The sequence below is a fragment of the Phoca vitulina genome, unplaced genomic scaffold (assembly GCF_004348235.1).
Source record: "Phoca vitulina isolate PV1807 unplaced genomic scaffold, GSC_HSeal_1.0 scaffold5, whole genome shotgun sequence".
Lineage (NCBI taxonomy): Eukaryota > Metazoa > Chordata > Mammalia > Carnivora > Phocidae > Phoca > Phoca vitulina.
The window spans coordinates 10,340,770-10,358,961 of NW_022589708.1; the positions used below are offsets into that span (position 1 = coordinate 10,340,770).

Below are 18,192 nucleotides of genomic sequence, written 5' to 3' on the forward strand. Positions count from 1 at the left end.
GTGTGCTCAAATCAACTTCTCCATTAGGCGTCCAGTCGAAGGCAGACCTTTCTGTCTGAGCTATGCTGCTGGGTGTAAAAGTACTAACCTAATGTGCTGTTTGAACCTTGAGACTAGCAAGTTCCAGATCCAGCCCCGCACCTCCCTCAGCCTCCTGTCTCCTTATACCTCCACCGCTCTGCCTCGAGCCCACTCCTGCTCTCCATCGCTCTGCCTGTGAGCACGCCAGCAACCTCTTTTCCTGGGAACTCGAGGATGAGTGCTCAGATGGTCTTTAAAGAACTCGCCATCTAATGTCCAATGATGACAAAAATGCCCATAAGCATTGAATAACTTTGGTTAATAATATGCTACAGGAACATGGGACATAGAACTGTCAAAGTTTGTAATTATATTACTCATGTCAGAGATACTATTTGGTAGTTCATAGTTTGGATTATAATATATGCTTGTGTATAATACAGTTGTATTTCCTTTTAAAAATAATAAAGCAGATGCTTACCATACTTTCGTGTGAACCTTGGCACCTTGTATTAGAGAATGTATAACCTCTTAGTGAAATCCAATCATGCCAGATTGAAGTGAATAATTTTCTACCAAGCCTGTTATTTTTCAAAATAGCAAAATATTTTACATTATCAAACAATGTGACAATGGCTTATGTATAAGGCTGTTTTATTTATGCAGAAACATCATAATGTGGCCTTCTTTCTATACCTGCTTCAATGTCCAGGTGTCGTCAGGGCAGATGTATTATGCAGTTTCTTTCTCTTGCTCCCTGCATCCCCCCTCCTACCCCAGATTTATGTCCTTCCATCCAAGTTCCTCCCTTCATCCATAGGAAACCCATTTTTGGCAGCTGGTTCTTTTGTATAATGTAGTTAGATGTTTCCCATATGTTTTCTTCTAGACAGATTTATGTATCTATAGAAGAGTTGTTTCTTCTGTACCATTACCTGTTGTTTCTGTGGGAAAACTATTATAGATAAATAGCTGGTTATTAACTATTATGGATGCAGTGCCTAGAAGAGAATTTTGAGTTTTAACTTTAGTAAGATCCACCACTGTCCTTAGTAGAGGAAAAAGGCTTTCAGGAGCCTTCAAATGAACTGCCCTTCATGTGCCCTCCACTCACCCCACCCCTGCAAATTGCCTTCACCCAAATGTTTATTTAACAATTTGCTAGATGAATGTAGCCCCTAGTTTTCCACTAAGAAATTCTAGCGTTTACCAAAGAATATCCTACTTCAAAAACCACTATAGATACTCAAAGGAAAGAGTGAGATATCAGAGCATTTGGTCTGAGAGACTCAACAGGAGTTGAGCTGCCAAATGAAGATGGAGACAGTTGTTGACCTTTGTCTTGGCACAGAGATGGGGGCAGTCCTGGGGTGTGGGGTTGAGTGGGGGCTCAGAGACAGTTGTACTGAGCCCGAGGCCCCACAGGTGATCTCAGAACACTAAGGGAAGAGGGCTGCATCTCCCTGACTTCACTTTGCTTGGGTTACGTGGGTACCTTTGGAGTTCCAGGAAAAGAGGTGGTAGGTAAGCAGCCTCTGCTCAGAGAACACAAGTTTCTGGCAGGGTCCCCTCCGTGAGGAAGTGAAAACCACCAAAGTGTATGCTTGGCTTGAGCAGAACTCTGAAGTCACTTGTCACACCATTTAACTGGCCCAGAGTTACTGAGCATTTTTTTCTCTTTCTCGTCGTTTTCTGGTTTGAAATTGTACCAGCAAACACTGTTATATACACAGAAGAAAGTGATAGGAAGAGGAAATGAGAGCCAGTGGTTTTATATATTCTACACATAGGAGTGGTTGTCTCAGTCTGATTCAACACATGTTTTCTGATTGCAGGGTAGAGCTCAAAACCAGCCCCCCCATCACCCTGACCTTCTCTTACAGAGAACAAAGATGCACATGTCACGTGCTTAGCTGAAACTGCAGCCCATTTTACTGTTACGTTCCGAACTCTCTAGACCCCAGCGGGAAAGAAAGGGCTGATCTTGAGCCAAAGAGGAAAGGGGGGTTGCTTTCTCATCACGCTTCAGCCATGTTGTTGGTAGAGGGGATGGAGATGCCATAGGGTGTGGAGTCTTTCCAATAGTGGGTGCATCTCCACCCACCATGGAGACCTCCCTGTCTTGTTCAGTCAGAGGAGGGAGTCTCAGCAGGATCCACAGAGCCACCCCAGCGGGAATGGGTGTGTTAAGTTGACTTGGGTGTTGGGACACCCATGAGGTTCTAGAGTATGTAGATGCAGTCCTAACTCTTCCCCAGCAAGAATGCCCAGGCATGCTCAGACTGGGCTGTTGGGCAAGTACCAGCAGTCCTTTATCATACGCAGCTCGAAGCCAGTGATATTCTTCCATTTCAAACGTAGCAGGGATGGCCAGCTCGAAGGGGTATACTGTATTCAAGTTGCATATGTTTTGTATGTAAGCCCTAAGGGCTCAGCTACTTTAGGAGGGGGGAACTCTTATGACAAAAAATAAAGTTTACTAAGACAATAGCTAAAGTTTAAGCCTTGACGTTTACACAAATGGCAGGAATCTGTAGATCTGTGCCAAGATAACACTGCTTTCCAAATAGATGTTCTCCAGATGCTTCATCATTTGCAGTCCTTGGTCTGAAGAACAATTCTTAGTCTATATACATCCTGCAAGATTGTGCTAAAGCTTTGTGAACTCAGCCTAACTTATAAGTGCGTCTTCTTGGGGGGACACCATCCTAGTCCTGGAAATAAGCACATTCTCTATCTCTCACTGCCATAAATCCTTGGTGTTCGATAAAATTTTGACTTTGGGTTTTATCTTGAACTTCTCCATGGTGCTTATTAAACTAAGAAGAGTGATGGGGGGGGGGGATGGCTCCCTGTAACGCATTTCCATTCATTGAATTTGCATGATTTTCATAGGTATTTGCTGTAATTATCTTCATTGGCATCAAAAGCATTTTTAACTACTTGAATATACACGTGATATCGTAAGAGCTGCTTCAACGTATGCTAAACAGACATGTATCTTTTTCTTGAAGATCTTGGCTCTGAGACAGACAATGATAATCTATCTAATTCAAAGCCAATCTAGAAATGTGTTTTAGGAAACATAAAGTATGAAAGTTTCATGTAAAGCAATGACAAAAGTCATGTGTTCAGGTGTTGAAAAACATGGCATCATAAGATTTGCGTATCATAAAATCCTTGCATTTTAAGTCTCTGAGTTTTCTTTGAGATCAAGGTCTTGTCCTCACTTTACCAATAAGAAAACTGAGCCCAAAGGTCACTCACCTAGTCCATGACAGTGTCGCCTGGGGACACAGGTCTCTGAGCCTCTGTATTATTTTCTCTCCACTTGACTACTATGTCAAGGGAATTGCTGTCATTTCCAGTTGGAGGGAGCTTTCTGGAAGAGGAATTTTGTTTTCTCTTCCAATCATTCACACCCCAGGTGTTGAGTCACCCAATTATCTTCCCTCATTAGCAAATCTGAAACTATACCAGCCCAGGTATGGTTTCAAGGGGGCACATTTTAAAAAGTCTTCAGAGTTTCGCATGGCTGCAAAGAAAGTGGTAACCGGTTACCTGTAAGCCACAGACTTTAGACTGAGGTTTCTTAGGTATTAATCTCAGCTTTCATTACTTCTCTTTACCAGTCACTTTTGCCTCTAGTTTTGTTTTCCTGTTTCCCTGGAGTTCTGCAAAATCTCCTTGGAACATATACTCCATCATCCCAGAGGCCTGGGTGGACAAATCCTTCCCCGAAGGGCTGTTCTTAGAAACCTCCTTGTCTAAATTCAAAACCAACATCATGCCTACCTATGGTGAGGCTGGCCCTACTGCTTGCAGGATCCCGATGGAAGCTCCCCTCTTGGGTGGGGGGAGATGGGTCGTGGCAGGCGGGAGCTTTCTGTTTATTTCCAGCACCCCCGCGTCGCCTAGCTGTGACAGTTGTGCTTTGTAAGTGTTCTTGACACCGAGCCTCAAGCCCATTTTCCTTCATGGTTATTTGTCATTTGCTGTGTTTTGCCTGATCATTGGTGTTTCCTTAAAAATAATAAGAGTAATGAGCAGTTATGTTATTATTCATCCCAAGTGTACAGATCATGCATTTATCTCGGGCTCCTTTTTTTTTCTAGAGCTTGCACTCGACAGCGCATGCTGAGCGGATCATTTGAGGGGCAGCCAGCAAAGGAAAGGTCAATTCTCAGTGTGCAGCATCATATCCGCCAAGAGCGCAGGTAAATACACCAGGAGACAAAGCTGCAGAGAAAGTAAGGAAAGGAGTTTTACAGGAAATGGTCTCTGTGCACAGCCCCGGTTAGCAGACAGGCATGTGGGAGGAACTTTGTTCTATTTGCTGATGGCAATAATAACGAAACTCACAATCAGATTCAAAGAGTCAAAAAAAAATCTTTCAAAAACCTTTTCCTTTGTGATGGCCAAATTCTTACTTTTAAGGATCAGAAGGACAAGTTCTGCAATTTGTTAGATGGGATCAAAGGCATTTGAATAAACGAAAGCTTTCGCTATGAAAAGAAATGATGAGCATTTGTGACGGTATCAGAAAAGTTACTTTATTTTGTTCTTATAATGGCCATTGTTCAAAAGTCAAAATTTGGTTTTGGATGTATTAACCAGTTGGCTGTGGTTGTTTTAGGTCACTGAGACACGGATCCAATAGCCAGAGGATCAGCAGGGGGAAATCTCTTGAAACCCTGACTCAAGATGTAAGTTCTCAGTGATGCTTTGGATTTGGGAAGCATGATTATGAAAATGCATTTAAATTACTGTTTAGAATGTTCCAGCGCCTGGGCCCTTCTGTCACATTGTCCTGTCCCCGTCAGACTTTATATCAGAGGGAATCAGGAGACTCAGGAAGCAAATTGAATGGCCAGTACAAAAGAGTGACCATTAACTGTTCAAAAATCCAGACATCCCACAAAGCACATGTCTTCATTAAGATAGCAACACAAAAGTGATGTGTGACTTGCCTTTGACTGACATTAAAGATATTCAAAGCATTATATAGAATTGATCTGTATCATTAACTTTAAATCTTTACTAAAATTTCCGAATATTCTGGAATCTAGATCCAGTGTCTGTAACTTCAGGGCTTTACCTACTAGGAAATAAAATCTTACTTCTAGAAGAATTTTTCTTTCAAAGACTGCATACTATTTCCCAAGAATTTCTTTGCTTTTAGACTCTAGGTCATTCATTGATTAATTAACTGACTCACAAAAAATATTTACCAAGTGTTTATTATGTGCCAGGTCCTGTTCTAAGTGAGGAGGAGCAGTGGGGAAACAAGACAAAACCTCTGCCTTCCAGGAACTTAAATCCCATAAGAGAGACAAAGACTAAACAAGGAAAGAAAAATATAATCATTTCTGGAAGTGTTTTTTATTTATTTTCCATCATGTCTTCATTGCTGTGACAGTTTGCTCTGCATTATAAAAAAAATAAAATGATACAAAGAAATCAAAGGTGTAGATTTGGAGGCAGGGAATGTTCGAGAAGATGGTCAGTGTTCGCACCTCTGTGTTAGACCAGAGACCCGAACGAAGAGAAGAAACAAGCCACATAAAAACCCAGGTAAACCCACGGAGGCAGAAGTCTAACCTCTGGGTTAAACTCACCAGCAGCTGTATCATGCCGAGGTTTCTAAGATACTTGGAAAGTACATATTAAATAATTATCATTGGTGACACCCGCATTAAAATATAGATCTTAAGTTGAGTCTAGCTAAATTGGCTAAGAAAGCGGAGTCCTGAATGTTCAGAGCCAAGGATGGCATTGGAGAAAGGAGATCTAGCAAGAGAAAGGTAGCAAGCCTTTGGGGTTTTTGGGTTTTGTTTGTCTTTTTCACCACTTTACCTCTCATTTCTTAAGTTTCTGGAGTTTCCAGAATAATACAACTGCTTTCAATAAGTAGAAACTGCTATCTTAGAGTAAACTCTCCTAACTAAGTGTTCCAAGCACAATTGACGATAGAAGAAGTTGGTGATGAGAACACCTGATGCCATCATCACCCATTTTACAAGGTTCTAATTGGTGTGCACACCTGTTGGTGCCATGATTTTTAAGCCAGAGCCCTGTCGGATATGATCTACCATATTGTCTACATGGAATTGTGATTGGATCCAACACATGGCCTATGTATGCATAATTTGGGGGCCAGGCATGTTGTATGGAGAAAACTTCTACGAGAAAATTCAGAGAGACAACACTAATTCAAAGCACTTTCCTTCAGTGTGATTCACTAGAAATACATAGTCTACTTAAGAACCAAATTAGAACACGGCTTTGAAAATATGTGTTTAGATATACACAACAAAAGACCCTACCTATATAGTCTGAATTCCAGAGGCTTAGTTCTTCTTCAAAGACTTTTTATTCTATTTATTACACAGACATATAATGAAAACCTATTCCCCATCTTCTCCATAGCAAAAAGTGATGAGGCTCTGCTAATTTCCTAAGAAATCACTCCTGATGTCTTTTCCTCCATAACAGAAGCAATTTAAAATAGTTTCATCTGTCTCACTTATTCCAAATGATAGAAGATACAGAAAATGAAATCTAAGGAATACTTGCAATAATATCTATCAGGTTATTTGAGCAATGGCTGTCCATGTCCCAGGGAGTGAAAACCAGAGTCAGGGTCCTGCATGATCAGGCTGCCTCCCACCCCCCTGATCTTAGTGTCTTCTACCCTGGTGCTTGCCCTCTTGACTCCACCCACAGGGCATCTTGCTGTTCCATGTGCACACAGCTGTTCCCTGAGCATGAGGACCCACCCATCCTCTGGAAAAGCACACTTCTGCAGATACCCAGCGGCCTACAGATCCTTCTCGTCTTTGCTCAAATAACAGCTTCTTATTGAGGCCTGCTGTGACCGGTCAAACGTGCAGCCTTCTAGCACTCTCTGTCCCCTTTGATTTTTACCATAGCACTAAACATCTTCTAACACCCTCCCATATTGTGATTCAATTTTTATCTGTCTCCCCTGACTAGAATGTCAGCCGCACAAGAACTGGATTTTATCCTTTCTTTTGGCTTTTTTGCCATATCCTCAGCACTCCCAACAGTGCCTGGCACACAATAGGTCCTCAATAAATATTTCAATTGAAAAAAGATACCCTTTAGAAGGAAAAAATACCCTTATTAAGATGACTGTGGTCATTAAAAATATATATATTAAAATCAAGATATTTATTTCAGCTTTTCTAAAAATGATCTTTCTGGGCCTTCAAAAAAAAATCTTCCATTTTGATGTGCCCCCTTTTATTGTATTTCTAGCATTCCAATACAGTGAGATATAGAAACGCACAAAGAGAAGACAGTGAAATCAAGATGATCCAGGAAAAAAAGGAACAAGCGGAAATGAAAAGGTATGGGGCGCTATGGTCTTTCTGGGCTCTGGCTCTGGAATGACAGCCTTTCCCTCAGCCTTCCTGTACGTGAATGTCCCCTTCCAGGAAAGTGCAGGAAGAGGAGCTGAGAGAGAATCACCCATACTTCGACAAGCCTCTGTTCATTGTTGGACGGGAGCACAGGTTCAGAAACTTCTGCCGGGTGGTGGTCCGGGCACGCTTCAATGCGTAAGTGCACTCCATTTCAGCCAGGTGTTTGGCCTGCATCATACAGACAGCAGGGGGGGTTGTCATACTAGGAAGAAGGAACATGTAATCCTAATGGGGTCACAAAATAAATCGTGGGCTAATTAATCATGCTGCTCCTTTTGGCCGAGCGGCCGACCAGGTGGAAAACAAACAAAGGTTACAAGCCGTTAACATTTATATAAAACTCACGTTTATAAAACACTGAACAGCCATTTTTATGTGCTCATTTTAAGTCACCCAGTACGTTTCTGTCGGTGTTACTAACGCCACATTTTATTTCGGAAATACCAAACCAAGAGTAGACTGAATGACGCAGGGAAGGTCATTGCCCACACCTTCTTTCAGACTTGTTGTTTCTTTGTGGTGAAAATACCCTAATTGGATTATTCTAGAATAATGTAAAATAGAAATAAAGTTGACTAGTGCTTCCATTACCAATTGTTATGAGAAGAAACCCCACTGGCCAGGGTCTCTGTCCCTACACGCATGGAAGAAATGTGTAGGAGGCCGTTGGTGTGGTCTACCAGGAGGACGTTGCATTTATGACGCCCCAAGCCAATCTCAGCAGGCAACCAGTGGATGAAATGGCATTTTTGTCCTGCGCAACCTTTGTATATATCCGGAAGAGTCCTAGAGGAAGTGTGGAAGCTTTCCATCTAAGTAGTTGGATCTTCCCGTTGGTATCATTAGTAGTATATTATGATAGCATATCGCTATGTGTTGTGGGCTGAACTGTGTGTGTCCCCCTGCCAAAAAAATCTGTATATTGAACCCTTAATCCTTGGTACCTTAGAATTTGACTTTATTTGGAAATAGCCTCTTTAAAGAGATAATTAAATTAAAATTAGGTGATTAAGGTGGGCCCCAATCCAATATGACTGTTGTCCTTATAAGAGGAGGACATTTGGACACAGACACTGAGAGAGGGGAGACAATGTGAAGACACAGGGAGAAGACACCGTCTACAAACCAAGGAGGGAGACCTGGGACGGGTCCTTCCCTCACGGCCCCCAGAAGGAACCAACCCTGCCCATACTTTCCTCTTAGACTTCTCGCCTCCAGAACTGACAGAGCACATTTCTGTTGTTTAAGCCACTTGCTCTGTGCGACTTTGTTACAACAGCCCTAGGAAACTAGTACAGTATAGTAATATTTCAGGGCTGGAGGACACCTCAGGAACCATTTGGTGTCATTGGTATCCCCCCTCCTCCAACAGAGGAGGACGTTTAGGTTAGCGGAGGTTAAGGGCTTTGCGCAGGGTCCACTAACGCATGGCTCCCTCTGACTGGCAGTCTAGTGATCTCTCAGTTGTTCTAGAAAGACCCTCACCATTTAAAGCACCTGAGTCATAATTAAAAACTTCCCTGAGTTTTCACACAGTAAAGAAAGAAGCCAGTAGTTTAGAGTTGATTTGATCAGTTCCTCAAGTGAGTGTTTCATCTGGAATCATCCTGTTGGCTGCCTCCATGCTAACAGCTAATTCTCCACTTCATTTAGTGTGGACTGCCTCTCCTTTTGTCAGCCCTGCAGCTGATGTGGACCGAGGACGACTCTGTTGTAATTGGGAGCACACACACACAGACCGTCACGGACTTCACTGAAAGTTGATCACGGGCTCCCTGAAAGTGAAACTTATAAGTAGGGGCCCCAAGAAATTCTATATAAATCACTCCACAAGAAATCAGTTAAACACAAGAGGGGAGAGCTCTATTTAATTTCTGGAGGTTTAATTGAACAATCATGAGGAAAACTCTTGAACTGCTAAGGCAGAGATTTTAACGGAGTGTTTTTAAATGGAAGTCAAAGTTTTGTCACATCCATGTCAGATATTGTTGATTAGATTCATGAATTCTCAAATCAATTATTTTGAGAAATTTTAAACTTTACTTTCACAACCATCAGCTGCAAACTCTTCTGATTTTTTCTGTCATTTAATGTTCTCTGCCTTTGAAAGCCACACAGTTCCTGGAAATGTAATTTTACAGAGGATACAAAAGAGATTTTAGGTAGATAAGATGTTTATAAATACCATGCTGTCAAGTGAGAACACGCTTGCTTTGTTGCAGAATGTTGTGTTTGTTGTCTCTTACAGATCTAAAACAGATCCCGTCACAGGAGCTGTGAAAAATACGAAGTACCATCAACTTTAGTAAGCATCACAAAGTCCATTTTCCATGCACATTTGAAATTTCCATGTACCACTTTATGCTGCATAAAAATGTAAAGATTCCCTTTATTTTCTTGCCATATTGTGCTAAGAAATAGGTAATGGGGGCTTTCAAAAAAAAAAAAATTCCAGTCACATTTATAGAATCACAGAAGGGCCGTCTCTGACCTGCACGGCCTTCCCTGGAGCGTCCGTTTCTCAGTTATGTTTGGTCTTTGGCAGTGATCTGCTGGGACTGGTAACTTACCTGGACTGGGTCATGATCATCGTAACCATCTGTTCCTGCATTTCCATGATGTTTGAGTCCCCCTTTCGAAGAGTCATGCACGCCCCGACTTTGCAGGTACGGCTGCCGAATTTCAGCCCACAGCTCAGCAGAAACACAGGGCTGCGGTTTTTCCCTTCTTGATGACCCAACTGCCTCTTGCCCATTTCAGATCGCCGAGTACGTGTTTGTGATATTCATGAGCATCGAGCTGAATCTGAAGATTATGGCAGATGGCCTATTTTTCACTCCAACTGCTGTCATCAGGGACTTTGGTGGAGTCATGGACATATTTATATATCTTGTAAGTCTCCGGTTATTTCCTAAATGTAAGGTGTTGTGGCTTTGTGAACTCTCCTGCCTTTCTTGGTACAAGAGAAAGATGCGTGAGTTCCAGAGGTTTAGATGCCATTACTGAGTCTCAAGTACCACAGGCAAATGAAGGGCATGCATGTAAAAATCTAAATAAAAAGTATTAAAAATTTCCATGGATATGGTTCACATACATCAACTACATTCTTTTACATGTAAGACATACATTAATAAGGCCTAAGACAGAAATCTCGTTCCTACCCCACAATCCTGTGGCTCCCATACAAAAAAAAAAAAAACAAACAAACCACCACCTCCATCATATAATTGATTGATGAGTTCCTCATTGCTAAAAGCAGCCTAACATGAGAGTGGTTGGAGCTTTCTTTCAATTCCAATATACAAAATACCTGGCTAGACAAGGTGACCATTCAGCTGTTCAGTTAAACTAAATTGGGAAACCATAGGAAGGGACTCAAAGACATTTCATTTTTTCTATATGTCCAAGAAGGCATAAAATCAATGTCTTTTCCAACATAACAAGGAGAATCATGACCACTAACATACAGTATCTTTAGATCATCAATAAAATAGTGAGAATCAGGTCAAGCATGAAGCTTAGTATCCTTGATCAAAGACATTTCAACCTGCGCCTCCAGTGTGTAGGTTAAAGTAAGGAGCAGAAATGCACTGGGGTACACACAAAGAGTGGGCACCCCCATTTCATGCCTGCAAACAGCTGATGACTTTTCCTTTGGTGTCGGTGGAGTTCAGAGTTAAGAGATTGCATATATGTACCTAGTGAATGCTTGTCCTCTGGGCCATGTGGTATCTCTGCTCAAGGCAAGTTGTATGCAGTTGGCTGTCAGTGTAGATAGCGAAGGATAAATTGTATAAATTCTAGGGATATGTTTTCCCTTGCTAGGTGAGCTTGATATTTCTTTGTTGGATGCCTCAAAATGTGCCCGCTGAATCGGGAGCTCAGCTTTTAATGGTTCTTCGGTGCCTGAGACCTCTGCGGATATTCAAACTGGTGCCTCAGATGAGGAAAGTTGTTCGAGAACTTTTCAGCGGCTTCAAGGAAATTTTCTTGGTACGTTACACTTACCCTTTGCTTCCAGTTCACACAGGCCGGCTCTGTAATGAAGCTAACGAGGGGGCACAGGGAGTCTCGCTTGCCAGGGGCTAAGTGTCCAATCTTGTTTATCACCAGGAGCCTATAAAAGGCACTAACCAAACACAGTCACACATTTGGAAGCTTTGCCCACGCATGCTCTGACTTGTTGGTATATCTAATTCAATGAACGTTCTTAGGAAAGTTACGATGAAAGGAAAAATCCAAGAGGTCATATTTGCTAACACTTCCATTCCTAATTTGTGACCCTAATTTTTATTCTGGGTTTCAGTTTCCTTACCTAGAAATTAAAGATAAGATTCAACACCACCTACTTCACCAATATTAGCAGTTAACACATTTGGGCTCCTTATTTTATTTCATAGCTCCCCAGTTTCTTACAACATAGACTATGTCTCTGATCTTTGGAGTGTTAACATAAAATAACTTAAAAAAAATGTAACATACAGTTATACCCCACTTTAAGTAGCCTCAGGATACAGTAATGAATACTTGAAAATGGGGAGAAAACATCCTTTTCATTCTTTTTAGTTGGGCAACCTTGATCGAGGGTTCCTTCCAAGAACAGGGCTGTGGAAAAAAACGATGAGTAGGAAGCTCGTTGCTCACAATTGTTGCAGAAGGATCTGTGCCTTACAAAGGAGTGATCAAAGGATTCTTTTTATTATTGATGAGTTCTGCTCGTGCATGGAAAATATGAATTAATTTACATAGGCTGATTTTAGATCTTGCTTTCTAGAAACACACCTACGGGGAGAGAACAGCTGTCGTTGCAGTTGATTCTAGGGTATTTTAAAGACAGGTTGTGATGTTTCTGTAGGTACAGAGTCGCTAATATTTTTTTAAAGACGTATTTGAAATCCCATATTTTCTTTGTGCTAAAGCCACAACATGGTGGCTTTTCACACAGCTTGAACTGAAGGAAAAAAGGGTATCACCCGACTGCTAATATATATGCATCTTGGAGCCCTGATAGAATTTAGCAAAGAATCTATTTGCCTTTCTCCTGATGATGTTTCTGTGAGATTTTAGTATATTTAAGGTGTATGTTTAGACGATTCACCCAGCACAGATCAGTGGTTTTGTTCAGTGTTTGACCCTTTGCTACTTTTCTCTGCTGAGACCAAGGCACCATCCAGCAGAGGGAGCACCAGTCAATTAACAGACTTGCTTTTTAGGACCCAATGATCTCACCTCCTCTGGATGCCCTCCCTGCTCACAAGAGAGCAAAACCACTGTCTCTCTAATTTATGCTCTGCTGATAGAGGTAGGAATCCATTTGGAGAAAATGGGGGAAATAGAATTATTCAAACACTTTTCTTTGGTTCCATTAAAGTGTCGATTTCAAAATCAGAAAAACCCAGGTCATATCAAAAATACCATAGCCCGTTTTCTTACTGGAAAGTCATGTGTTTTTATTCTAAAAATCCAAAACCTGTTGTTAATTCCCTTCTTTTAACATTCCAGCAAAGCTAATTGAATGACCCGAGGTGGAAAAGCTAGACTATCAAGACCAAGGATTTCATACCGTGTTATCTGAAAAGTCATGTCCCTATCCCTGTTCAAATCAAGCCTACTGTTGAATTTCTTACCCTGAGATGTGATGTCTCACCAATTTTTTTCAGGTCTCCATTCTTTTGTTGACATTAATGCTTGTTTTTGCAAGCTTTGGAGTTCAGCTTTTTGCGGGAAAACTGGCCAAGTGCAATGATCCCAACATTATTAGGAGGGTAAGATACTACTTTCTGTCATTTGGGATTAAAATTCGGGTAGTTTGCCACGTCTCAGTCAGCACGTGCTGAGGCTACTTTGAGAACCCCTCACAAAACTAAGAACTCTCTTCCCACCAACTCCTTCTGCTTAAAGCGGGCACTATGTCTCTTCTGGCTAGCACAGGTTTGTGAGATTAAAAGCACAGCCCAGATTATTCTGCTCTCTCCTGCTGTTCTGGTGTGAGCCTCTGTGGACACGTTTGGCGTAGCCACCCTAGATTCCGTATGCTCGTCCCTTTGGGCCTCCCCTAACTTAATCCTGCTTCTGTTATCACAGGAGACTCATAGCAGCAAACGGCCCCCCAGAAAGGACAAGAGGCATAGTTGAAATTTGACTGTCGTACCACTGTTCATTGCTTCTCCACTTCAGCTTTCTCTCCACTGGGAAGTCCAGAATCTTCCCCAGTAGGACAGCTAACAAAGACCCAAGCTTGACCACTTCTGCTACTGCCCTTTGCCTTATCTTTCTTCAGTCAGTGTTAGTAAGAGGCGGCCAGCTCCTGGACAAGCCAGTGTTTCAGTAGCTGAACATGATGAAAGGAACACATTGCATCTTGGGTAAGGTGGACAGCTCTCCTCCAAATGCCCTCTCAGAGACTCAAGTTCCTTTTGTCTTCCTTCTTTATCCACCCTTTGCTATCTTCAGAGTCTTCTCCATTTAGCCGGCAGAGAGGAGCGCAGAGCCACCTCCATGTCTGAGGGTTACAGGCTGAGACTCGAGGCAACACATCTCACTTCTACCAGTTCCACTGGAGAGAGCACGGCCTCCCAAGGCCAGATGGGCGAATGCCGTAGAGAACTCAGTGCTGTAGCCTGCAGAAACACGGGCCAAGTGTGGTTATAATTAGCCATCACTGCTACCCTCTCCAGTGTCCTCGCTCTTAGGATTCTGCCCTGTGGTACATGTAGATTTAAAAAGTGAGTCACGCACTGCTTATGTACAAACAGCAAAAGCATTTCCTCTTTCATCCAGGTAAAATAATGCCTTAAGTCCATTAAAATGCATGTACCCGAAGACCTAATAGAGCTTAACTATAATACATATTTCTCCATTTCCAGCAAATATGGCTATCTAATACAGATTTTTCATTGGTATGAAAATGCACATTTTCAGGGCTACCGATTATAAAAATGATTCCTTCTCTAATGGTTATAAAATACAGGTCACCTCTTTGTCCAGTCAAAATACATTATCTCGACTATGTTACAGTGAGGATTTCAGGAAGCGGCAGAGGAGAAGAAACACCCTAGGTGGGGCGTCACCTGCGTCGCCAGAGGTTTCTGGAATTTTGATAAGCCTGAGAAGACATAACAAGGAACATGGCAGAAAGGTGATGGTGAACCAAATTAGCTAACAAGGGAGATGATAAAGAGCTGATGCATTCATCCGCACGCTCGAGTCAGGAAAGAAGGGTTATTTTAGAATCACACTGAATGGAGGCCAGAAAGATGACAACAACATTGCAAGATGAAGCCCAGGAGGAATTTTGCAGGGCTCAGTATCTTAATAATGGCCTAGGCACATTGTGATTTTACACTATCTACTCATACCCACACCAAGAGAGGGACAAAAGTTAAATAACTTGTCCAAGGCCACCCCAAAATAAGTGGGGGAGCTATGATTCATGTCTAGGCAGCCTAGCCCCATCATCCATGCTTTTAACTAAGATGCCAGGACACCTCACCCCATCAAAGGTTGGCCCCCGCGGGCTCAGAAAGACAAACTGGAAGAGGCCATAAAGCCAAATATATCAGGGGGACTCTACTTGATCCACCACCACACAGCCAATAGGAATAATGTTGTAGATGAACGTGTAAAGTTACAATGAGAAGAAAACTGCAATATATTTTAATATTTTCAAAATATTTTAATACTTTACCCTATGGAAGGGTAAAAAGTGTGCCATTTCATGCACACATAGGAAAAAAGACTGGAAGGATATACGCCCAAATGTCAACTGTGTTGGTCTTTGGGTAATATTAGGTAAGTTTCTCCATGCCTTTGAAGTTAAAGGGGTATTATTTGTGTAAGAAGGCTGTTGTTTTAAGGGATGTTATTGGTAATCCAAAGAGAAATACTGTTGGCATTAACTAAACTAGTAGAAATAAGAATGGAGAGGAGGCCCAACAGGACAGGGGAAAGCCGTAGATGACTCTGAGATCTTTATGCCAGGGTTGACAAGGTGCTGGTCCGTGGACAGAAATGGGGAAGGTTGGAGGAAACAAGGTTGAAGGTGACTTTAACCAGGTTAAAATTTGAAGTTCCATTGAAATATCCAAGTGTATACACATTATACCCAGGAGAGGGGTTTAGGTTCAAAATATGACAATCATGGCCAAAGTCACAAAGATAAGACAAAATGAATAAAGACAGAAGATGAGTGAAGAACTTCTTACTCATGTTTTAAAATCTTTTAAAAACAATGTTATTGGAGATATAATTCACATATGACACAATTTGCCTGCTGGAAGTGTACAGTTGGATAGTTTCTAGCATATTCAGAGTTGTATAATAGTCCTGGAACATTTTTATCGCCTCAAACAGAAACTCTGTCTTTTAAGTTTTCCCCTCTATACCCTTATCCCCCTGACACCCCCATCCCCAAATAACCACGCATCCACTTTCTGTCCCTATAGAGCTCCTCGTTTTGGACTTTTATATGAAGGCAATCTATGTGGTCATTAGCGGCTGGCTTCTTTCATTTAGCACAGTGATTTCAAGGTTCATCCATGTTGTGGTCCGTGTCAGCACTTCATTCCTTTCTAGGGCTGAATAATATTCCATGGCATGGCTACAGCACATTTCATTTATGTATTCATCTGTTGATGAACACTTGGATCGTTTCCACCTGTTGATCATTATAATTAAGCTATTTACAATAATAATGACATAAACATTCATGAACAGGTTGCCATGTAGATATCTGTGTTCATTTCTCTTGGGTAAAAACGTAGGGGTGGAATTGCTGGGTGTTCCGGTAATGCTTTGTTTAGTCATTTGAGGACCTGTCATGCTATTTTCCAAAGTGGCTGCACCATTTTCCTGCCCCACCAGCAGTGTGTGAGGCATGCAGGTGTCAGGGGGATAAGGATATAGAGAGGATTCCAATTTCTGCACATCCTTGTCAAAGCTCATTTATTTGACTTTTTGATTATGGCCTTCTTAGTGGATGGGAAGTGGCATCCATCGTGGTTTTGATTTGCATTTCTTGGCTGACTAATGATGCCGAACATCTTTTAATGTGCACATCGGCCATTTGTGTGTCTCCCTGGGAGGAATGTCTGTTTGGATCCTTTGCCTTCTTGCGTATGTTTCCAGCGCAAACTTTCACTACTCATCTCTGCAGTCCTTGTCCCTGTTTGCTAGGTGGCTGTCCACGTCACTGTTGCCATACAAAAACCTTTGCTATTCTAGGTTAAAAGTGTTTCTTATCTTTTATCTTTTAGGAATTCATTGTCTGACCAGGCTCCCCTCTTCCTTTTTTTTTTTTTTTTTTCCTATTTTAGGAAGATTGTAACGGCATATTCAGAATTAATGTAAGTGTGTCCAAGAACTTAAATTTAAAATTAAGACCTGGAGAGAAAAAGCCTGGATTCTGGGTGCCCCGTGTTTGGTAAGCATATCAAAAAAAGATCCTGAAGAATGCTATATTTGTCAGTATAAGGTTTTAAATCAATATAATATGGCATGAAAAGTAATTTTGCTGGAGGTGCCAAGATGATTTTAAGGAATACAAGGCAAAGCACTGAATTACCACAGGATGCAAAAATACAGTAAATGAGCGAGCAAGTGGTACACTGAGTCCCGTGTTGCTTCATGAAACTAATGGATTATCACCCCAGTATTTTTCTAATACTTGGAAGTATGTATCTCGATTCACATGGCATTAGAAATTAGTGAGGCTTAAAAGACAAAGATTTTCTATCAAATTAAAACTAAACTCGTCCTGAGTTTATATCTTTAAGGGAGAATCTGATATCCTCATAACAGTTGTAGAGAAGCCCAAATCATAAAGCTGTTTCAATTTTAAAACCCATTTACACTGAAGGATTTCCATTATGGAAACACTGGAAAGGAATAATCAGGAACACAAATGATTATATCTAACTTTCTCTTTAAACTTCATTTTTCTTGAAAATGAGTTTTCAAAGCATTTATATCAAAGCTAGAAGTGCCTAGTACCTTCTTTCGCATCCAGTTTATTAATGACCATGAATGAAATCTCTCAGTAGGCTTCATTGATGAACTGCGTGTCCTATTAACTTCGTTTGTCCTTTTAAGTAGTCATCTGTTTTCTTTTTATTTCATTTTACCTCTTAGAATAACAAGTGAACCACAGCGACGACTGTTTTTGTCACAATTGGTGTGCTCTACTAAATGTCAGAACTCTTTCAAAGAAATTACATTTCACCCAGTAGTACCCTTAGGACTCATTGTGACCAGCTTTGGCATTTCTCTAATGTGAAATTAACTTTTATAAACAATTCAGTACAATTTATACTGGGTTTTAATTTTTTTAAATACCAAAGAATTATGAAAAAAAAAAAAGATGAATTTGGATATGTGGCTTGAGCTGAGGAGGGATGTACATAACTCATGGAGATATCCTTATCCCAGTGCTTACTAGAAAAGCAGTCTAATTTACATTAAAATAAAATATTAAGGAAGCATAGAGTTTATTTTTTGTGAAGTGAAAATGCATTATTACACCATAAATAATTTATTCAGAGCAAGATATCAAATGAGATTTTTTTTTTTTACTACTGTTTTGGAATTTTGGCAAAAGCCTCCGAGCTGAGGTCACTAGGAGATAAAGTTTGATTATATTCCGAAGAGAGCAACATGCCATTTCCAGCAGCACTGACTAAAAGATCATCCACCTCCATCACCCAGCTCCCGTAAAAGGAAACACTAT

The 18,192-nt window shown here is 41.2% G+C and overlaps 1 protein-coding gene across 4 annotated transcripts in view; it reads left to right on the forward strand.

The window, feature by feature from the left end:
- The window catches only part of NALCN (sodium leak channel, non-selective), a 307,487-nt gene that overhangs the window by 258,003 nt on the left and 31,292 nt on the right, over positions 1–18,192 (forward strand). For all 4 annotated transcript variants that reach the window (XM_032402676.1, XM_032402673.1, XM_032402674.1 and 1 more), the window contains 10 exons: positions 4,137–4,238; positions 4,658–4,727; positions 7,303–7,394; positions 7,482–7,604; positions 9,718–9,774; positions 10,015–10,135; positions 10,230–10,361; positions 11,295–11,462; positions 13,130–13,234; positions 16,784–16,890. In XM_032402676.1, coding sequence (XP_032258567.1) covers positions 4,137–4,238; positions 4,658–4,727; positions 7,303–7,394; positions 7,482–7,604; positions 9,718–9,774; positions 10,015–10,135; positions 10,230–10,361; positions 11,295–11,462; positions 13,130–13,234; positions 16,784–16,890 — 1,077 coding nt within the window. The remainder of the gene's footprint in view (positions 1–4,136; positions 4,239–4,657; positions 4,728–7,302; positions 7,395–7,481; positions 7,605–9,717; positions 9,775–10,014; positions 10,136–10,229; positions 10,362–11,294; positions 11,463–13,129; positions 13,235–16,783; positions 16,891–18,192) is intronic.